Raw genomic sequence first — 24,207 nt, 5'->3', positions numbered from 1 at the left:
TCATATAAGTAGTGGAGCCAAGATTCAAACCAGACAACTTTCAAATTCTGTGCTCATCACTATGCTATCCGATGTTTCCTAGAATATATATCTGAACACATGTTAAAAACATCAAAACAGGTAAAAGTTCTCATATTAGCCATTACGGTTACATAGTCTACCATGTGGCTGGTATTTCTTTCCATGATATTAACACTGTTAACAGTTAAATATCAACTGTTCTAAGCAGTGAAAGAAAGATTAATACACACACACACACACATACACACACACACACAAAGGGACACAAAGGAAAACATCTTTTTAAAGAAGGTACCAGATGGTACACAGATAAATATCAGAATTCAAAGGAAATATCCGTAGGTAGTTCCACAGTATGTAATGTCATGCCCCAATACATGATCTACAACTCAGGTCCTTGAAGATATTTAGCGCAAAGATGGACACATCACCATCTACTGTGCTTACTTAGAAAAGAAAAAAAGAAAAAACATTAATCCAAGTCACATCGGGAGATTTTTATTAACTTAAATTGACATCGTTAATTTTGTCTGCCAAGTCCTTAGTGAATATACCTTTATTTGATACAAACCTACTGGTTCTTATCAACACCACAGGATCATGAAGACTTACAGTAATCAGTGTTTTATAATGATTAAAACAATGTTCAAATAACAAGTTACTTCACTGACATACTTAAAAGAATATTCTGGGGAGTGTTTGAAAACTCTGTTTATAAATAGTAATTGATATACTTAGGTATTTGGTGTTGAAGATAAACACTTCTTATATAAAACATTGTTTTAATACAATGCTCTACTAATGAGCCTAGTTATTAGATATAATATATTTCTAACACTAAAGAATAAAGCTTTATCTTCATATTTATTTTATTCATAGGACTCTTATCAATGAAGAATGTTGAAACTAACAGTAAACTGGCATATTGCAAATGACATTCTATAGAAGTGAAAAAGAAAGCTGCAACAAAACAAACTAGATCACTGCATTACACATTCTTTATACAAACAGCCCACTCTGAACAGTAGAATTAAATGCAGACCAAATGCTTTTAAGTTTTTGTGCCTAGCTGGCAATTACAATCTCCACACACTAAAGAGAAAAGGAACAATAATAATAAAGAACACAGTATTTTTAACGATTATAGCACATTTAACACCTCCAGCCATCCATTGGGTTCTCAGATCAGATTGGCAACTGAAATTTCACATCCACCTGGGCTTGCTTGGCTAAGTTCACTATTTCAGAGAGCTTTACAACCTGAAAGGAAAAAACAAAGCAGCTTTCTCTCTTATTTCCACAAAACCATAAAATCAGAACTACTAGTAAATGTGAAATTAATGCATGTTCAATCTTTTTCACTTAAAACATCTGGGCTAGTCTTACATGGTTATATTCCACTTCACACTCTCATAAGCATGTCCCACTCTTGAAGGATAGTCAAATCTGACATACTTCATAACTCATGCCCCAGTTCAATACCTTCTGATTTCGTATATATCGAAATATATATATATATACATATATATACACATATGTATATACCTCTTTTTTTATTGCCTAAATTTTATATATTTTAAAGGCAGAAACAGTGTCTTAGTTGGACATCACATAATACAAAGCACATCTAATTAAAAGTGTTCAAATAATACGTATACAATCTTAACTTGCAATATCAGGATAGGAGCTTAGGTCCAGGAGTTAGTATTTCGCTTTCTGTCAAGCTGAATTCCAATGCTGTCTCTACAATCTGTCTGAGAATAGCCAGCTGGTAGCATACAAAATATCAAAATTAAACATGTCTAAAACCAAACACAGATTCAGCCTCCCTCCTGCTGAAGAGAGCAGCAGAGGGTTTTAGTTAGGCCCCCTGGGTTCAAATCCCACTCTGATGTTTATGACATATGACCTTGATGAATAAGTTCATTTATTCAGCCTCTGTTTCCACATCTATAAAAACAGGAATTATATAACCAAATTCATAACAAGATAAAACCAGAAGAAAAAGCTTAGCATTCCCATTGCATGCACAATAAATAATAAGTGGCAGCAGTTGCTACTATCATTATCACATTATTAATACTGTCATAACTTCCATAACCTCATAATCAGTAGAAAAACACTGCAGTCACAACTTAAACCAACTGTTCACTTTTATCTTTCATGGTCTGTTTGATCAAGATTTGATTGATTCTTCTACTTTTTTCCCCATGTCCACAAAGCTCTCTGAAACACTTTTGCTTTAGCGTTCCCTTGCTCAAAATTTTAAACTCAGGATTGAGTATAAATCTCTCTAATACTAAAGTGTAGTTTTTATTTACTAGTAAATACTTTCCCAAAGTATGTCCCAAAGAAGGACGTTAGGACCCCATTATTTTTACGAAATGACTTCACGCTAACTCAGCAAGTCTCAAAAGCTTATTGCTGATTAAACCATATAGCCCCAGAGTATTCCATGAAATGTCTATAAACAAAGGTAGGAAAGAATCAAAAGTTCTCATTTAAAAATACCTGTATATCTACTATGGTGTGTGGTCCAAGACAGATTATTAAGTAAAAGCAATGAGATAAAATATGTTACCATCATACAATGTGAGAAAGCAGAGCTATAATATAGATGTATACACATACATTAAATATTTCCTTATCATTTTTAAAAAGTAGAAGGATAGACTAAAAACTTCTTTAAAAAGCTGGTCATGTGTGGAAGAAATAGGAATAAGTAGAAAAGTTAGTTTCTCTGCATATACCTTGCTTTAGTTTTGACTTTGGAACCATGTAATATTTATATAAAACAAAACTTCCTTTAAAAATAAATAAATAAGGGGTGCCTTGGTTAAGCGTCTGCATTCAGCAAGGTCCTGATCTCAGGGTTCTGGGGATGAGCCCCACGTCAGGCTCCATGCTCATCAGGGAATCTGCATGCCCTTCTGTTACTCCCCACTCATGCTCGCTCTCTCTCAATAAAATCTTCTTAAAAAATAAAAATAAATAAATGAAACTAACTTAGATTCTAAAATGAATCAGCTAATATTGCTAATACTGAGTATTTCTGCTAAATATTAGGAGCACTGGGCACCTTATACTTGTATCTCCATCTTACACACTTTGCAAATTTGTGTCCTTAGATTAACATAGCCTTTTTACCATTTTAGCAGCTTCATCCAAGTCATCACAAGCAAGAATTTTAAGTCCACTGTCTGTTATCAGTGCCTTGGCATCATCAACTCTTGTACCTGGAAATGATTTATGCAAATATAAAGATGTTTTAAATATATACACAAAATCATTTAAAATGTTGGTCACAGTGTGAAATTTCAACATAGAAGTACTTCCCATTATTTAATATAAATGTTTCTAAAACCAAAGAAAGTACTGTAGAAGTCTGGAATTACCTCATGAAATATCTTGCCTTACCATGTCACTGGTAACTCAGGCAGGTCAGAATTCAAGACAAAGCACAACAAATAAATAACATACTAAATTATACCACGCAAAATGATAAACAATTTTGCCCCAACGTGAGAAATTTTTTGTGAACTCACACTTTAAAAATTTCTATTCTATAACATTTTCATTTAAAAGATACAGCTATTTGAAAACTGTATTTTAAATGAACTGAACTCCTTGGAATTATGAACTTTTAAACAATCAGAGTTCACAGACAAGTCCAAGACATCTTTTACACTCACCTTGTAACCGTACCACAATAGGTATTTTAATTTCCAAATCTTTTACTGCCATAACTATACCCTGTGCAATAACATCACACCGCATGATTCCTCCAAAAATGTTGACCAGAATAGCCAGTACCTGTGAATAAAATGGTTTTCGTAGATTAAAATTTAAAAGCAAGGAGTATATGTCCTTCCTTCTCAAGAAAATACTAGTGTCTGTACTTTATGGTACAAGTTAATTCCATGGTACTATTTTCAGGCCTGACCATCACATCCTCTGCAGCTCTTTTAGAGAGACTTATTCTCTAAAATCAGAACTTATTCTCCCCAACTTGGGTGATTTCAACACCTGGCTCATAGTCTCTTCTCTCCTGTCCCATACGAACAGGATTCCCTGGGGATTCCATTTACGTGTTTCCTATGAAACATCGCCGTTCACCAACATGACTGCCCCAGATCATGATAAAAGATAACATCACATGCAAGATCTCCAATTTAATGTTCTTCTTCATTTATCCCCATCAGCTCAACCAAATCCTCACACAAAGCAGAACCTCAGAATCACTCAGCTTCTCTTGAATACCCACTCCTAGCTTCACTTGACATCTAAACTTCAGGCCTGTTTGGATCAGCATTCTTACATCACTGATAGTCTGAATCACTGTCCTTCTATCACTTACACCCCCCAAAAAGTGTCTTAGTTTACTCACCTACAACAGAGCTTCCAACTAGTGAAATACAAATGGGTTACAGACATACCAAGATACTGTTCCCCTCTACTCTTAGGGCAGCTAGGAAGGTTCTGGGACAGCTAGCACCTCTGGGCCACTGGCCTCCGACTACAGGCAACCTTCTCCATCTACCTTCATCTACTGGCCTCCGACTACAGGCAACCTTCTCCATCTACTCTTCTACCTTTTCTGTGAATGATTTGACATTAATAAGGTTGAAACACACCAAACTATACTATGCATTCCTTATCCTTACAAATATTATTTCTAGATCTTTAAAAAAATTAAGAAATAGACTAGATCTCATAGTGACCTTGACACCTTCCTCTCTTCTTCCCTCCCACCGCATTCTGGATAGCTTCAATATGTACCACAGACATCATCTAACACTCCAGCCTTAAAATTACTGGATCACTACCATGTTACTTTTACTTCCAGTTCATTTCAAATAATGACCAAGGCTAAATCCTTGATGACCACAATGAAGGTTTCTAGAATACTGAGTGTATAAATCCTACTCTCTGCTTAACCTCCTCTCCTTTTGTCTGTAACACCTCTCACTTTTAACTCCATCAAACCCAGTCTTTTCCTCTTAAAAGCCTCTAGTCTCTCAACCTTGTTCTAATCTCCAAGACTCTCAGCTCTCAGCAGATCTGGCTTTCTTCACTACAGGGCCTGGAACCTGTGGCTGAGCACAAGGATACTGCTACCTGCATGCTTAATTTCCCCATATCCATTCCTCTCAAGACCAGTCTGCCTCTGCCATTCCTTCAAATAATGCACACTTGGATGATTCCAGCCGATCAGTTTACTCATCCAAGGAAAACAATCCTTCCTTTAACGATCTGCCTCATACCTCTCACTTTCTTCATAAGATTCCTATCTGACTTCAAGCTCTAATTTTTAGCATGAGATCGATCTTCCTTTTTCCGATGATACCTCAAGGAAGGAGTTAACCTCCTCTCTAAAACTAATCTCACCACCTCATTACTGTATTGTATCTCCTCCAAGTCTTCACTCCTAAAATCCCTTCTCTCTCCTACAAACAGCTCATATTCTTGGTCTTCTAAACAAACAAGCAAGGAAATACACACTAAACAGCTCTCCTCAACCCTACCTCCATTCAACTGCTAATTCTAGGTCCTCCTGTGCCTTCAGAAAAAGTACCCTAGGGGCACCTGGGTGGCTCAGTTACCTGCCTCTGGCTCAGGTCAAGATCCCTGGGTCCCGGGATTTAGCCAAGCATCAGGCTCCACACTCCAGAGAATCTGCTTCTCCCTCTCCCTCTGCCCCTCCTCCCTGCTCATGCTCTCTTTTCTCTCTCTCATATTAATAAATAAAACTGAAAAGAAGAAGAAGAAGAAAGAAGAAAAGAAGAAAAGAAAAAAGAAAAGAAAAGAAAAGAGAAAGAAAAAAAAAGAAAAGAAAAGAAAAGAAAAGAAAGAAAAGAAAAAAAAGAAAAGAAAAGAAAAGAAAAGAAAAGAAAAGAAAAGAAAAGAAAAGAAAAGAAAAGAAAAAAAAGAAAAGAAAAGAACCCTGAAAGGGTAATCCCTCCTGGATGTCTCCACTGCCTCAATTCCTGATGACAGTTCAAGCCACTACAAGCTGGTCTCTTCCCCCTTCTTCCCTACTCTTGGTAGGGTTCCCAATCATTATTTCAGTCCTTACTCTACATGATCACTCCTATAGATGGACACTGCTGCCCATCCCTTACTTCTCAAAACTCTCCACCTTGGCCTTAGATGTCATCGCTCTCTCTGGATCTGCACCTGTCAATTTGTTCTTTTATTGTGTCTTCCTCCTCTATTCAATCCTTCAGAAACCCATTCTTGGTTTTCTCATCTCACTCACATGGGTCATCTTACCAACTCCTAACACTTCAACTTTTCTCAAAGCACCAAGGACTCTCATATATATATACAACTATTATAGGAAGTACAGTAACCTTATAATCGCCTGCTAGATAGTCACCACAATCAAACTTAACACATTCATTCAGAAATATCCATTTCTCTACTTTCCCTCTGACTGTACAAAAAGCATCGCCACCCAATGATTCTCCCCAACCAAAAGTCCTAATGTTAATCTAACAAACCCTTCTCCATGGCCCTCCAACAAAAAAGGGAAAAAATGAATTTAATGATTCTGTCTCAGAAATGCCTCTAAATTAGGGTTCTTTGCTTTTTTCTTACTGACACTACTTTTGTCAGACCTCTTCATATTTTTTAATAAGCAGGTGTAACAACCAAATTATCTCTCCTGGCAGTGCCTCCCTACTCTCCATTGCATCCTCTACTAGCAGAGTTACCTTCTCTTAAAAAATGTAAAAGAATAAACAAAAAAGTAGGGGACATATTTACATATATGCCATGTATGGACTAGGGTAAGGGAGTTAAAATCCAAATGTCCTAACTACAGATACAGAGATCTTTACAATGTGGTCTCCATTTGACAACATTAATCATTCATTCCAATAATGCTGTATTCTCACACATAAGCATCTTACTATTCCATAAACATAATCGTCTTTTTTGAACTCTATATGCCTTTGTATATTTTCTTCCTCTTGCCTAATTTATTCAATTTCTCAAGACAACTCAAGGGATCATTCATGCAGTGAAGGGCTCCCTGATTCTACTAGTTACCAGCTCTGACTTCTGTTCTTCCACAGCACTATACTCAGTTTATCACCCCAGTCAGACTATAAATGCCTTGAGCAAAGTAACCATGTATTCTCAAATCCAAGTACAGTGTCCAACACACGGAGACATAATAAGTATACAGCTACTTCAATGCTATCCACATTGTCTCCCTGGATTCCGGGCCTGTTTCCAATTCTAATGCCCTTCCTGTCAGTCCACAATACTGGAACTCTTCATTGCTTTTCTCCACTCTTGTACCTAGACTTAAAAGTCATACTTAAAAAAATAATTAGAATTCTAGTTCCTTAGTAAGTACTCAACAGTTAAATAATTAGTAATTATTTATATAAATATATATAAGTATGAAAAAACTCTTTTATACTCTTTTAGAGTTTATGCCAAAAGAAGCTATAAAAATATAATTCCAATAAGACTTATTTTTGAATGGTTATTTAAAAAGGAAAATAAAGCACTTTTATTTCTCATTTCAGTTCAATGCTTTGTGTAAAGTAAATATGGCAAATGATTCTAGGGTCTAGAGATAATTCTCTAGGTGCAGAGAGTAGTAAAATAGATTTTTTTTTTTTAAGATTTTATTTATTTATTCATGAGAGACACAGAGAGAGAGGCAGAGACACAGGCAGGGAGAAGCAGGCTCCCTGTGGGAAGCCCCATGCAAGACTCAATCCCAGAACCCCAGGATCACGACCTGAGCCAAAGGCAGAGACTCAACCGCTGAGCTACCCGGGCATCCCTAAAATAGATTTTTTAAAAAGAATTCTAGAGTCTAACACCATAAGTAAAAATGTACATTGTCAGCATCATCAATGGTAAATACTTATTAATGACCTCTGCATGCACTGAATACTATGCCAGCCATGGGAAGAGGCAAAAGAAAGGAAAAGAAAAAAAGAAAGAAAAGAAAGAAAAGAAAAGAAAAGAAAAGAAAAGAAAAGAAAAGAAAAGAAAAGAGAAAAGAAAAGAAAAGAGAAAAGAAAAGAAAAGAAAAGAAAAGAAAAGAAAAAGAAAAGGAAAAGAAAAAGAAAAAGAAAAGAAAAAGAAAAGGAAAAGAAAAAGAAAAAGAAAAAGAAAATAAAAAGAAAACAAAAGAAAGAAAAGAAAGAACAGAAAGAAACGATCTTTACCAATGAGCAATTCTCAGTTCTAAATTCAGTAAAACTGGTTCCACAGAAGCCACTATCCTTTTTTTCCTTAAGTCTTACAAAACCCACAATGGCCACATAGTAGATACACTTCTTTAAAAAATGATTGAAAAAAATAAATAAATAAAAATAAAAATAAAATAAAAATAAAAATAAAATAATAAAAAATGATTAATAATCTGTATATCTTTTGGATCATGATGTTTCAAATCCCTTGTATTCTGATAATTACATATAAAATCATAGTTCTAATTTATGGCCTATCAATATGTGAAAGATTTATGCAAACATTAAAATGAGTGTTTTAGAAGAACACCTCAGTGAATGCAAAAAGTGTTTCAAGATATGCTAGCCAAAAAACTCAAAATATGTGATTCTGAAAGATTAAATATTTATGGATGGGAATTATATCTTATGCCATATCTTTATGGCATGTGAATTATATCTTAATAAGTTTGTTTCTATAAAGATATATATGCAAACAGAAGGAGAGAGAGAAAGACAGGGGATGTGTGTATGAATGTGTGTGTGTGTGTGTGTGTGTGTGTGTGTGTGTGTGTGAAATATACCAGCATTAATAAGTTAAAAAAAATGATCAATAGTAACAAAAATTCTCTCTGGATAGACTTAAAGGTAATTTTAATTCTCTTCCTTGTAGCTTTATAGATTTTCCAGATTTCTGGGCTCTTGTGATCAAGTAACATCTCCAGCAGTTTTCCACAGGAATGGCTGCCATTCCTGATCACTACCATTTACAGTATTACCTAATACCATCTAATATATTTTCATCTTGTTTTCTAAATTACTGTGAGAAATTTTATCCTTTTTTCTAGTTAATTTTTATTGCATTGATTTCAGCAACTTTTTCCAAACTAATTAGGTCTTTTGAATTTTAATGCTCTACTACTGTAATGACCACATCTACTAATCAAGTAAGTTGCTTCTCATCATTCAAATTCTAAAACATAAGCTCTGCCTTTACCTTTTTATCTGAAGTGATAAGTTTAAATGCTTCTGTTACTTGATGGACTGTGGCACCACCACCAACATCAAGAAAGTTTGCTGGAGTCCCTCCATGAAGCTTTATTATATCCATTGTGGCCATAGCCAAACCAGCACCATTTACTGTCAAGAGGGAAAATGATTTATATAAACAACAAACACGAAGAAAATAAATTAAGCTCAACCAATCCAAATTTAATATAACAACACAGGGTACCTAGACAGCCTATATTTCCATCAAGGCCAATGTAGTTGAGATTTGCCTTAGCTGCACCTTTCTCCCTTTCATCTTCTTGGGTCCAGTCCTGTAAGTCAAAGATTTTCTTCTGGCGATAAGCTGAATTAGAATCAAAATTGATCTTTGCATCCATGCACAGCACTTTGAAGGAAAAAAAAGAAAGTGATCTTAATTTCAAAACAGACACAATAAACAATCCAATAATCAAATGTTCTTAATTTAGGGGAAAAAGGTTTTGTTACTTATTGAAAGTATTTCAATTTATGCTCACAAATTTTTATGTATCCAAATTGTTATTAAAAAAAATATTTAGGAATTAAAACTGTTCCATCAAAGCTACTAGTTCTACGTCCATCCTAGGCAGATAACAGATAAAAGAGGGGGGAAAAAAAAAACACTTCAAAAACACTTCAAATTTGTTTTAAAATTACCAAAAAATAACGAGCCATGCACCTAGCTAACCCCTTCACTTGCACCCTGGACCCCACTGCCTCTTCTTACCTACTTAACGACATTGTTCCAACAATTCCATCTTTTCTGCATTATCAACTGGCCCCTTTTCTATTGGCTAAATCCCAACAATTTGCCAAAATGCTGTTATTTCTCTCATCTTAAAAAAGAAAGAAAAAAATATTTTGCCACTTCTTCCCCCTTACTCTTCTCTTCATATACAGCAAAAATTCCTGAATGAATGGTCCATTTAAACCAGGGGCCAGATTCAGCCTATGCCTTTTTTGTATTGCCTGTGAGCTAAGAACGGGTTTCACATTTTTATGTATTTTGAATGGGTCGTGAAGAAGAAAGAAGGGAAAAAGTAGGAAGAGAAGAACAGGGATATGAAGAAAAGAAGCAGGAACTAAGACCATACGTAGCCCACAAAACCTAAAATATTTATATATGCCAACTTCTTTGCCTAAACTCATTGTACAAATTTTTTCTCCCACTATCCCCCCTAAATCCACTCTCATCAGGTTTTAACCCCAGCATTCTACCTAAATGGCTAATATGAAGGTCATCTCTCCCAACTTCATCTTTCAGAGCATTATCTCTTCTTCATTCCAATATAACTGCAACATTCTCCTTGCTGTCCCTGATAAAAGGCTGAAAGAACTGAGCAATTTCCGCCTCAACACAAGCTGCTCAACACAAGAGACAGAATTTGAAGTCCAGTTAACTACTAATAACAAAAATCAACACTCTTTCTGAGAAACACAATTCCATCTCTCCCAAAATATCCAGTGCACAACTAAAAAATCACTAGATGGGTGAAAGAAAAACAGGAAAATATGACCACCCATATAGAGAAAAAGCATCAAGAAAAACCAAACCCAACACAACCCAGATTTGGAACCAGAGGACTCTGAAAGTTGTTTTAGGGCAGCCTCGGTGGCGCAGCGGTTTAGCGCCGCCTGCAACCCGGGGTGTGATCCTGGAGACCCGGGATCGAGTTCCACGTCAGGCTTCCTGCATGGAGCCTGTTTCTCCCTGCCTGTGTCTCTGCCTCTCTCTCTCTGTGTCTCATGAATAAATAAACAAAATCTTAAAAAAAAATCTATTTTACCACTCTCTGAATAGAGAATTATCTCTAGACCCTAGAACCATTTGCCATATTTATTTTACACAAAGCATTGAACTGAAATGAAGAAATAAATAAATAAATCTTTAAAAAAAATGAAAGTTGTTTTAAATATATTTAAGAATTTAAATATATTTAAGGATTTAAATATATTTAAGGAAAATATGGCCATAATAAAAGACAAAATAGGTAACTTTGAGGAAATAAAACTATGAAAGGAGCCAAATGGAAAATCTAGAACTAAAAGGTATAATACGTAAAGTGAAAAATTCAATAGATATGCTTATGCTTAACAACATATTTGCTGGAGATGGATCAATGAATCAATGAATCAATGAATCTGGAAGCTACCCAATCTGAAAAAAACAGTGACCTGTTAGACAGCATGAAGTTATCTAACATGTGACAGTGGAAAGAGAATGGGCCAGGAGAAAATATTTTAAGTGATGAGAAAAGATATGCCAAGCTAGACTTCTGTATCCAATAAAAATATTCTTCAAATCATGTAAACAAATTTTCAAACAATAAAGACTTTATCAAATTAGTAAGAAAAACTATCCATGTTTCCTTTGAGTACTATAATAGGCTGAATAACAGCCACCCAAAGATACACAGATCCTAACACATAAGAACCTGTGAATGTTACCTTAAAATGTTCAGAGATGTAATTAAAATAAAGATCTTGGAAGGAGATTATCCTGGGTTATCTCAAAGGGCCCTAAGTTACATCACAAGTATCTTTATAAAAGACAAGCAGAGGGTGATTAGATACACACAGAAGAGAAAGAGGCAATGTGACCAGAGAGGCAGAGACTAGAATGAGATGGCCACAGATCACAAAATGCTGCAAGAAGTTACAAAAGGCAAGGAATGAAGGCTCCTTAGAACCTCTAGAGGGAGCACCTTGAACCTGTGTGACACTCATTTTGGATTTCTGGCTTCTAAAGCTCTGAGAGTAAGTACCTGTTATTTTAAGCCACCTAGTTTGTAGTAATTTGTTACAGAAACCACAGGAAACTAACACGGTTACCAAAGGACATCAACAGAAAATGTGCAGTCTATGGAGGAAAATGTCTGCCCAATAAATGTGAAAATTTCACATCACAAATAATCAAAGAGGGCAGCCTGGGTGGCTCAGCGGTTTAGCACTGCCTTCGGCCTGGGCCATGATCCTGGGGACCTGGGATCAAGTCCCATGTCGGGCTCCCTGCATGGAGCCTGTTTCTCCCTCTGCCTGTGTCTCTGCCTCTCTGTCTCTGTCTCTCATGAATAAATAAATAAAATCTTTAAAAATAATAATAATAATAATCAAAGAATTGAAAAAATAAGACACCATTTCCTGGTTATCACTGAAAGAGTTTAAACCCAATATAAAACTCACTTCTAACACAAGTAGGCAATAAAATGGACACTCTGTATGTTAGAACAAATTTTCCAGACAACAATCTGGCAAAATATATCTCAAAATGTTATTATCTGACCCAATAATCAAACATATGTTACAATATTATTCCTCTTTGACCCAAAAATTCTACCTCTAAGAATCTACATGAAAGATAATCAAGACTTCAGAGATTTACATACAAATAATATGCAGGCTTCTAAAAATTGAAAAATATTTAACATCAAAAGATTCTATTATGTAGTTTTAAATTTAAAAAGGGAAAAATACAAACTGAATAGACAATATGATCTCAATTACAGAACTGACTGAAATGAACTACTAAAATATTACAATGGTGTTAGGTAATGAGGTTATAGGAGTTTTTTCCAACCTACCTATAGTTCTTGGTGCAAATTTCTAAAATAAATATACAATGCCGTTAATTAGAAACAAAAAATCCTTCTAATATATAGAAATGCGGGACGCCTAGGTGGCTCATCGGTTGAGCCTCTGCCCTCAGCTCAGGGCGTGATCCCGGGATCTTAGGATTGAGTCTCACATCAGGCTCTTTGCGTGGAGCCTGCTTCTCCCTCTGCCTATGTCTCTGCCTCGCACTCTGTGTCTCTCATGAATAAATAAAATATTTTTAAAATGTATACATATAGAAATGCCTACAAAGAAAAGAGAAACTAAATATAAAGGGAAAAAATGGTTTTTAAGAAAATAAAGACATTCTCTTAGCAAGAGAATATAGCTGCAGGATTTCACAGAGGAAAATAATTCAGGAATCTTGCTTTCAATGTTAGCATTACATAAGGGGGAAAAAAGAAATACCTGTTTTATACAAACAATTCTTCCTCACTGAACACTGCATTCTTAAAATATGTCTTTACTCTTTCTAAAAAATTTAATTTTTCAGTTTTATAAACTACCCATATGATCACAAGATTACTCATTCGTTATATAACCATATGAATGACCAACCAAAAATCAATTTCTATAATAAAGAATATAACTAATCAGAAGTATAAAAATGAAAGGTGATCTACAAATGCTTAAGAATAAAATGTCCAAAGGGACTTGAAACCAAATCCAATAAATTACAGTAATAAAAGTAGTTAATACAAGTTATCAAGAAAAATCTAGGCTGCAATAATGCAACTTAGATTTTTAAAATAACTATGCATGGAAGGTGTGATAATTAAGAATCTTTAAACACATGCAAAAGAAAAGAAAAGCTAATCTTACCTCTCCAGTGGATAAAAATATAAAAGGACTCAACTATCAGAGTCAACCTTTTACATAATAAAGATTCATGATGACTTTAAAGTCTGAAACTTGTGAGACACTCAGATGGCTAATTCCCAAAACTATAGCCATTTACTCACTACCACACTGGATACTCTCTAATCAGCGCTGCCCAAAAGAATCTCTGCAATGATGGCAATATTCTATATGTGTGCTGTCTAATGTGGTAACTGCATGCAGCTACTGAGCAGTTGAAATGTAACTAGTTCGACTGCGGAATATTTTAATCACATATCATTTTAACTAATTTTAATTGCTCCATGGGGCTATAGCCCCTATATTCTACAGTGAAGCTTTTATCACCCTATGTGTATAAAAATATATATTTAATGTGTCTGTTTTAATAGGCATCTTTAATACTTGTTCACATTCATTCTACTTATAGTAAATAAGTTTCTACATTGGAATGAGCTCACTCCCTTATGAATTCAACTTCCTTAGTGAAGCATATGATTGACAGATAAATACATCATCAATATTTGATTTAAAAAGATACCTTACCAGTTCCATCTGAATCTTCTACCATTGGATTTATTTCTACCATAGTTGCATCATATTTCAGGAAAAGGTTGTAAAGCTTGACCATATTTTCTGCCGCAGAGTCCACAATATTAGATGGAAATCCCATCTTCTGTGCAAGCTGAAATCAATTTGTCTCTTTATTGTAGGTATGTTACATATAACCAATCAACACTAAATACTTGTAAATATAAAAACTTACAGTTTATCATTAAAATGATAAGCATGAATCATTTGTAGTCAAACATGAATGACTGAAATAGCAACTACTATTACTAAACGGTTACACAGAACTTTTCCTAAAGATGTTCTATTTAGGAGAGCACGTGCACACGTGTGCACACGTGTGCACAAGTGGAGGGGAGGGGCAGAGGCAGAGGAAGAAGCAGACTTGCTGGTAAGCAGGGAGCCTGACGTGGGGCTCAATCTCGGAACCCCGAGATCAGGACCAGAGACAAACCAAACTCAACCAACTGGGCCATTCAAATGCCCCTACACAAAACTTTCTATTCAAAATTCTCACATGGTAAGTAGTATGCCCATTTTACAAATGAGAGGTCAAGTGACCCGCCATTTGCCTAGATTCCAGTTCCAATGCTTATTCCATACTGCCTCTAGCCTTATGGCAATCTAAGGCTAAGAAGAGGCTTATATTTTATTAAAACAACGTATAAAAGGTGGACTGATAATCACCATGGTCCAAATGATAGCAAAATTACTAAGTCACCCAATTTTGTGTTTTATGTAATTTATGAAGAGTATCTACCAAGCAGTGAGGACCGGTATAACTGCATTAATTCAAAAACCTACTGAATACCTAATACAAGCAAAGACCAAAAGATATATATACTTAAGCTTCCAATCTAATAGAAGCGTTTAGTCTTGAGCAGATTCCTAGCTAGATATACTTGAAGAGACCTTTTTTTTAATTACATATCCCAAGGTCCCAACACAGCAGTTCTAGTTCACGAAGTTCTACAGTGGAACAAGCCAAGCCATCCATAATTTTTGAAGTTGCATAAGCAATTCTGAACCACGGGTACGAGAAGCTACATGTCTATATGTTTATTCTAACTGCTGTCACTGCTCAAAAACCCTATGGAGGAGGTTTTACTCTTTTCCAACTGCTCTATCTAAGGCTGCAATACATTTGAATTTCAATTACAGAAAATCATAAATTCTTTAAGGGTGAATATGATTTTTATAAAAAGTCAAATACCGCCAATAAAAACCTAAGAAATATCACTTTCAGTTAAGACTTATTTCAAATAAAGAGTAAGAAATAAATGAGAAATTATAAATAATATATTATTTCATTAAGAAAGATTTTCATTAGGTCATAATCCACCATTTAGATCTAAACATGTGAGAATTACAATAGAATGCTGATCAACCCAAAATGACATTAATTTGTTGAATGCTGTGCTAGGTAACTATTTCTATTCATCACTCAAAAATCTTAGGGGCACGTGGGTGCCTCAGTGATTGAGTGTCTGCCTTTGCTCAGGGCATGATCCCAGGGTCCCAGGACCAAGTCCCACATCAGGCTCCCCACAGGGAGCCTGTTTTGCTTCTCCCTCTGTGTCTCTATCATGAATAAATAAATTTAAAAAAAAAAAAAAGCTATAACCTTAGTAGATTATGTCTTCAAGTATTCTTGTAAATCAAGTATTCTTTCTTATCTAAATTTAACTATCCAGTCATCATTCTTACATAACTACCTAATGAATCAAATCTCTGTCCCCTTTAAAGATTTATACCATTCTCTTGCCTAAATGACATTACCAAAGTAATTTCTCTATCTCCTTTAAACCTCTGTGCCGGTCAAAAATTCCTGCTCTACTGTACTTCAATATCCTAAGCTTATTTTGACATAGTTTCCACTAATAGATGCTAATTTCTTTCAAACTTTAATATTGAAACTTTTCTTTTAAAATGGGTCACTTATTTTTCATATCCAAACTAAACAACTTAATTCAATAGCAGTTTTACCAACCTTCCCAAACAACTCTCACAGGCCATGGTATTAAACTTCACGGTTGTTTTTTTATTTTTGGGGTGGGGGGGTGGGAGGAGGAGAGTAGGGTGAGTGGATAGAGAAAGGAGGAAGAAGCACACAGAAAACTAGTTAAATTGTGGGCAAAATTTATTGTGTATGTGCAGACACTAAAGTCCATAAACCGCCCCCAAAAATAAAATCACTGATCTGTCACAGGGATGTATAAGACAGTGTCCCTACCATTCCATACAATTTACAGGAAATAAAGGAGAGGCTGGAACATATTAAATGCTACCATGGGCATGTAAAATTCAGACTATGATAAATAATAAAGTATAATCATCCCAGTGTCTTCAAGAAATGAAAGAGGAAGGACAAAGAGAGTAAGGGAAAGAAAACCTATAAATTAGAAAAAGACCTATGAGAAAATAACCACAAACAATGAAAGACCTTATATGGATCCCAACTCAAACTAATTATAAAAGAAAAAAAATGAAAAACTTGAGAAGGGAATGTGAATAACTGGGTAAGTAAAGATATTAAGGAGTTATTATCAATTTTACTAGGTGTAACAATGGTATAGTGGCCATTTTAAAAGAATCCTTACCTTTTAAAGACAAATACTGAAATATTTATGGAAAGAAAAAGGAAATATTGTAGATACTTCTAAAAGTTTCAATTTCAAACAAGATATTAACATGCCTTGGCACTCAAAAACTTTTTTAAAAGTTTCATCAATCACTTCACTTATTCAAAGTTAATTCTCTTTCTTTTTTTTAAAGTATTACAATTATGCAATAAAGCTAGATAAAAATTTTTCAGAATATAACATACCCGGACAGCTTGTTCTTTCTTGATGCCTTCTACAATATCAATAGGTTCTTTAACTATGGCCTCAGGAGTCTCAGCAGCAACATCTTCAATGTTGACTCCACCTTGAGAACTTCCTATTAATACAGGACCCTAGCAAGATAAATACAGGATCCATCGATAAAATGTTAAAACCTACTTATGCACAGTATCAGACTATCATTCCCCACTCCTATTTTTAAATTTCCTCAAGATTTTCTCCTTATACTCCTGCATACTCCCTCTACGTTAAGTGTTCATTTGAAATAATGGAAAAGAGGGACACCTGGGTGGCTCAGCGGTTGAGTGTCTGCCTTTGGCCCGGGGCAGGATCCTGGAGTCCCGGGATGGAGTTCCATGTGGGGCTCCCCGCAGGGAGCCTGCTTCTCCCTCTGCCTGTGTCTCTGCCTCTCTCTCTCTCTCTCTCTCTCTCTGTCTCTCATGAATAAATATATAAAATCTTTAAAAAAAAAAAAAAAGAAGAAGAAGAAATAATGGAAAAGAAATAAAAACATAGAGGAAGACAGTATCTTACCTGTGAGGGGAAAAACATTAAAAATATATATAAAACTTATATCAAATAAGTTAATATAAATACATATGTATAAAATATAACCTGTGTGTTTTTCTTAAGAACTGAAGGGCAATTAAAGTATTATTTAAAGAATGCTTTTAGGGCACCTGGGTGGTTCAGATGGTTAAGCTTCTGCCTTCAGCTCAGGTCATGATTCAAGGGTCCTGGAATTGAGTCCTGCATTAGACTCCCTCCTCAGCAGAGTCTGCTTCTCCCTCCCTCTCTGCCCCTCCTCCTCCCCTGCTCACGCACTTGTGTGTGTGTGCGCTCTCTCTCGCTGATGAATAAATTAAAAAAATAGAAAATATTTTTAAAAATCATAAAAAAGATATTGATATTTAAAAAGAAAGTCTAATGAATTAAAGTTGAAGATTTTATAAGCTCTAGCCCTACTGCAAGTTAGTAAAAAAGAAAGCTACTGACCTTAAAATAGTCCTAGCTAAAAAAAAAAAAAAAGAAAAAAAAATAGTCCTAGCTATTATCATGACCAATATAAGAAGGTAAGATAAAAATACTAAATAATTAACTTTTAAGTCTTCTAAAATAAACTAAGAAAAAAACCTTAAAGCAAAATAATCTAATGGATTTGTTTATTTATTGCACAAAACTGGAAATAATCCTAACATGCAAAAGCAAAGAAATGGTAAAATCATATTAATGAAGATTATTTAATGATACAGAAGAATGATCTCAATAGTGTTATGTGGGAAAAAAATGATATAAAACTCTAGATTCTATTCTCAATCATGTGGGTTTTTTCAACATAAAGTATGTTTAAATGTGCAGCTACTAATCACCCAAACTGAAAAAAAGGTGGGAAAACGTTAAATGATAAGATTTTTATTATTTTATGTTACCATTCCACCCACAGACACAATTTTTTTTACAGTGAACATAGTATTCTTAATCCGGGCGGGCGGTGAAAGTGTGACTTTCATGGGAAAAAAGCAAGAACAAAAAACGACTATTTCCACTTTTCTATCCCAGCAACTAGTGTGTTTCAGTAACAAACTCATTTTAAGACATAATGCAAAGGAATAGTACTGTATTCATTATTGTTTAGAAAACAAAATAAAAAAAAGAAAAAAAAAGAAAACAAAATAATACTTCAATTCCTCAAAATAAGGCAATAGCGAGAGGAAAAACATAACCTATTACTTTTTTAAGAGAATTAACTGTTACTTAGATGAAAAAAATGACTTAAAAAATAGTACTAACTTCCATGGAGAAAAACTGAGTGGCTGAGAAAACAGGTGTGGGTGGGAGATTTATATTTCCTTGTACATCTTCAAACACTTTAAATTTTATATTAAGTGATTAGATTCAATATGTATGTATAAAGAACTTGGCAGGCCTTTGTCCCCAGCGTCTGGAAAGCAACCTTTAAACCTACTATGGGAGCACCCGAGTGGCTCAGTTGGTTAAAACGTCTGCCTTCGGTGCAGGTCATGATCCCAAGGTCCTGGGATTGAGCCTCGCATTGGGCTTCTTGCTTATTTAGCAGGGAGCTTCCTTATTTAGCAGGGAGCCTGCTTCTCCCTCTCCCTCTGCTTGTGCTCTGTCAAATAAATAAGTAAAATCTTAAGAAAAAAAAAAAAACCCTTCCACTAACACTGACAGTTTATGCTACTGAAGTGACTCATGGTGGGCCTCTAGTTAATACAGGAAATGACTCAGGTAGGCCACAGGCCAGGACAGAAAGACAAACACTTTGATTAGAGGTTTGCAGCTTTGAGCCACATTGTTATCAGCCCACCCTTCTGGGAGGAAAGGGGGCCTGGAGATTAAGCTCAACTAAGTGGCCAATGATATAATCAAACATGTCTACTTAATAAAGCACCCCCCAAAAAACTGGATTTTGGCATCAGCAAGATGGTAGTATGGGAAGTCCTAGACCTAATTCTCCCACAGAAACACTAACTTAACAATATGTGATCTGAATTTTTATTCCCTTCTATGAGAATAAATCTCTTTATGAGAATGTCAGAAACCAGTTAGGAAATTGTAGTTACTGAAGTTCAACTGCAATGAAACAGGTAAGAAAAGCAATTTCATTTCATCCAAGTCAGCGCCTCCCCTAGGCTTACACAGCTAAAGATCAAAAGAAATAGCCCAATGCCCTGCTTCCTCCTTGGGAGGAAAGGGGAGAGCAGATCCCACAACCAACATTCCTGCATTTCAGGGGGCTACAAAGCAACTAGTTTCTGTCTCATCTGACTTGGAGGACCAGCTGGGAAAAGCATACTCTAACTGCCTTTGGGAGGGGGAGGGATACAACAGAATAAAAAAGAGCTCAGCAGCTTGGGACAGCACTACTTGTAACTTGTAATACTGCAGAAAGCAGCCAACATAGCTCCCAGAAACTGGATAGCCTAAAAGAAATGGATAAATTCCTAGAAACATATAATCAACCAAAAATGAGTCCTTAAAGAAAAAAAAAATCTGAATAGACATATTACAAGGAGATCAAATCAGTAGTCAAAAACCTCCCAACAAAGAAAAGCCAGGACCAAAGGACATCACTGAAGAATTCCACCAAGTATTTAAAGAACAGCAATGTTTCTCAAACTTTTCCAAAAAACTGAGGAGCGGGAACACTTCCAAACTCATTCAGTGAGACCATTATTGACACCAAAATCAGACAAAGATATTATAAGAAAACTACTAACCAATATCCTTGATGAATATTGATACAAAAACTCTCAACAAAACACTAGCAATCAATTTCAGTAACACACTAAAAGGATTATACATCATAAATAAATGGGATTTATTTCTGAAATGCAAGGATGGTTCAACATACCAAAAACAAAGTAATTCACCACATTAACAGAATCAAGACCAAAAACCACATGATCGTCTCAATTGATGCAGAGTAAGCATCGGAAAAAAATTCAATATCCTTTTATAAAAACACTGTACAAACTAGGAATTGAAAGAATTACCTCAACATAATAAAGGCCGTATATTAAAAAAAAAAAAAAAACCCACAACCAACATACTCAATGGCAAACAATTGAAAGCTACCTTCTAAGATCAGGAAAAGGGCAAAAATGCACTCTTGCTACTTTATTCAACGTAGTATTTAGGAGTTAGGGTTTCAACATGTGAATCGAGATGGGAGATAAACCTCAGTCCATTGCAATATACAAGTGGCCAACAAGTGTAAGAATAGGTGTGCATGGGATCCCTGGGTGGCGCAGTGGTTTGGCACCTGCCTTTGGCCCAGGGCGCGATCCTGGAGACCCGGGATCGAATCCCATGTCGGGCTCCCAGTGCGTGGAGCCTGCTTCTCCCTCTGCCTATGTCTCTGCCTCTCTCTCTGTGTGTGTGTGACTATCATAAATAAATTTAAAAAATTAAAAAAAAAAAAGAATAGGTGTGCATTATTATTAATTAATCATTAGAGGAATACAAATCAAAATCACAGAAAGATATTACCTCACACCATAAAGGATTATGTCAAAATAAAAAAAAAAGCACTGGTGGAAATGGAGAAATTGGAACTCCTAAACTCTGTTGGTAGAAATGTAAAATAGTGGAGCTACTGTAGAAAACAGTGCTCAGAAAATTAAATACCATATCATCGTATGATCCAGCAACCCCATTTATCTAGGTATACATCCAAAATAACTGAAAACAGTATCTCAAGTAGGTACCTGCATACCCATGTTAACTGCAACATTATTGAAAACAGCCAAGAGAAAGAAACCTGAAAGTTCATCAACAGACAAAAAATAAATTTAAAAAGCTGTACATACATATAACTGAATATATTCAGACTTTTAAAAAAAAGAAATCTTGACACATGCTACAAAATGAATCTTGAAGACATAACACTAACTAAAATGAACCAGTCACAAAAAAAGATAAATACTGCATGATTCCACGTATCTAGTCCACGAGGTTTGACTGTATCTAAAACAAACTCTTAAAAACAGAAAGTAGAATGGGGATTGCCAGGAGCTAAAAAACAGGGGTAGAGGGGAAATTGCTCAATGGATATAGTTTCAGTTTTGCAAAATGAAAAAGTTCTAGGGATCTGCTATACAACAACAGGCATAAAGTTAACACTATTGTACTGCATACTTAAAAATTTTAAATAGTAAATTTTATTATATATTTTTGACCACAATTTTTTAAAAAGAAAAAGCAACTCTAGACTAGAACTTGATGAGAGTACTGTGGTTGGCAGTATTCTTTCTGTACACTGTCATATATCAATATCCCAGGAGAGTGACATGTACCTGAAGAAAATGGAAACTCTCCCAGACCTTGCCCTATATGTCTTTATTTGGCTGGTTCTGATTTATGTCCTTTGGATATAGTAAAACAGTAATCACTAAGTACACCACTCTCCTAAGTTCTGTGATTCATTCTAGCAAATTATGAAACCTGACAGGGCAGTAGGAACCCCCAAATTTGTAGCCAGCTGTTAAGTATAAGGGTTACCCAAGAAACCCCAAACTTCTTTAAAAAAAAAAAAAAAAAGAATCCCCAAACTTGAGGCTGGTGTCTGAAGTGAACAAAGGGCATGTGGAAGACTGTACCCTTAACCTGTGACATTTGGCCCAATTCTGGGTACGTGGTAGCAGAACTCACTGTAACATACATAAACAAAACAACTCACTATAACAAAAGAATTCACCGTGCCTTCTAAGACTAAAAAACAAGAAAACAGCAAGAGTAAAGCAAGAGTAAAAAACAGCAAAAGAGTAAAGAGAAATGTTTGAAATTATAGTCTAATTTTTAGTTCCTCTATAAATTTCAAATGAAAAGGTATTCTTAAATTTCCTCTCTAGCAAAGCAGTTCATAATTATAAGCTTTTATAAAGATCTAAAGGGGGGAGATCTCAAATTTAAGAAGACCCTGTTCAACTAGCATCATGATACTGAAGTAGAATACAGGTTAATTAATCTATAGATAAGCCCAAAATATAATTTTATCCAACAAAAGAGGTAGAAACCATCAAACTTTTATGCCTCTCTCTCTCTCTCTCTCTCTGTGTGTGACTATCATAAATAAAAAAATAATAAAAAAATAAAAAATAAAATAAAATATTTGAACATTTTATTTTAGTTTTACTTTTTCAAAACTATCTGTTGATAATGAGATAAAGAACCACATAGAAGGCAGCACTACAGGAGGGGAGAAGATAATATTAAATTCTCACTGAAGTAATGATTAGGTCTCCAAGAGTTAGCTCTTAGCTAGACAAAAAAAAGAAAAAAAAATACATATGAAATAATAAATATAAAAGAAAGTGAATAGCCTTTCTCTGTACTAATTCCCTAACCAACTAGAAAAAAAAAAAACAAAATTGTAGGCAGCTGGTCAGAAGAAAGATTACATGGGTAAATATAAATCAGTTAAATGACTATAGTTCTGCATTTGGTCATGACTGCTGAATGCATGCTGCTTCTGTTTAAACAATTTGGTTTTAACTTTAAATTTTAGTAATAAGCTTCCAGAACAATTTAAGTTCATCAAATAGTTGCAATTTCAAATAAATTAATAATGCTATTTTCTCCTCCTTAACCTAAATTCCTCTTCTCTTTGGTCCTGCAAAAAAATTTTGCCTTAAAATAGATCTGAATTTTAAATACAACAAATAAGCCACTTAATAAAGATCTCTTTCAAAAATAATAAAAGTTGAGTGCCTGAGTGTCACAAGTGGTTAAGCATCTCACTCTTGGTTTCAGTGCAGGTCGTGATCTCAGGGTCATAAGTTGGGCTCAAGCCTACTTAAGACTTTCTCTCCCTCTCCCTTGCCTCTGCCCCCAACACTCTCTCTCTCAAATAAATAAATCTTTAAAAAAAAAAAAACTAAAGTATGGAAAAAAAATTGGAATTCTTGTGGCACATACGTCTATTCCAGACAAAGTAAAAAACTTGATATAGTTAAATGCACCAGTCATTTATAGCAGATTGCAATGTTTTACTAGATACCAAATGTAATTTGTTAAATTAGATTTGTGTGAGCCCAAAAGTACTCAATAGGTACTGGGCAAATGTTAAGAAATCTAATTTAAAAAAAAAAAATCTAATTTTTAAAAAGTGCTGAAACAGAGAAGGTACTTAAATTGATTTTTTGGTATGCCAACCCTATGTAAGTATCTACCCAAGCTTCCTAATATAACATACTAAAGAAGACCAGCAAAGCCTATCATATACTCCTAAAAACAGAAAAGGAACAAAAGCAATTTTTAATGATCAGCTGACTTCTATACACTTTAATTCAACCAAAAATGTTCTTCTATTTTTAGTTTAAATAGCTGATTATTTTCTTATTAATAGAGTCCCAAAAAATGGTTGCCATACCCCAAAAGGTAACACCAACCAACTCTACATTGGCGTGATATGACAGCATCAAAGAACATCTGCCAAATGGTTTTACTGGTACTATAAAGTTTTTTTTTTTTATTTAAAGATTTTCTTATTTGAAAGAGAGAGCACAAGCTGGGGTGAGGGACAGAAGGAGAAGGAGAGGGAAAAGCAGACTCCTGGTTGAGCACAGAGCCCA

General features: G+C 35.0%; 1 protein-coding gene across 5 annotated transcripts in view; it reads right to left on the bottom strand.

Moving 5' to 3' along the window:
* Positions 1–497: 497 nt before the first annotated feature.
* Positions 498–24,207, bottom strand: part of SUCLA2 (succinate-CoA ligase ADP-forming subunit beta) — a 45,260-nt gene continuing 21,550 nt past the window's right edge. For all 5 annotated transcript variants that reach the window (XM_072760564.1, XM_072760561.1, XM_072760562.1 and 2 more), the window contains exons 5-11: positions 17,095–17,223; positions 14,244–14,382; positions 9,454–9,615; positions 9,217–9,359; positions 3,714–3,834; positions 3,169–3,257; positions 498–1,281 (exon numbers count right to left, since the gene is read on the bottom strand). In XM_072760564.1, the coding sequence (XP_072616665.1) occupies positions 1,207–1,281; positions 3,169–3,257; positions 3,714–3,834; positions 9,217–9,359; positions 9,454–9,615; positions 14,244–14,382; positions 17,095–17,223 (858 nt within the window). In that variant the 3' untranslated portion in view covers positions 498–1,206. The remainder of the gene's footprint in view (positions 1,282–3,168; positions 3,258–3,713; positions 3,835–9,216; positions 9,360–9,453; positions 9,616–14,243; positions 14,383–17,094; positions 17,224–24,207) is intronic.

This window comes from Vulpes vulpes, chromosome 6, assembly GCF_048418805.1.
Source record: "Vulpes vulpes isolate BD-2025 chromosome 6, VulVul3, whole genome shotgun sequence".
NCBI lineage: Eukaryota > Metazoa > Chordata > Mammalia > Carnivora > Canidae > Vulpes > Vulpes vulpes.
This window is presented reverse-complemented; position numbering and strand designations above follow the sequence as displayed.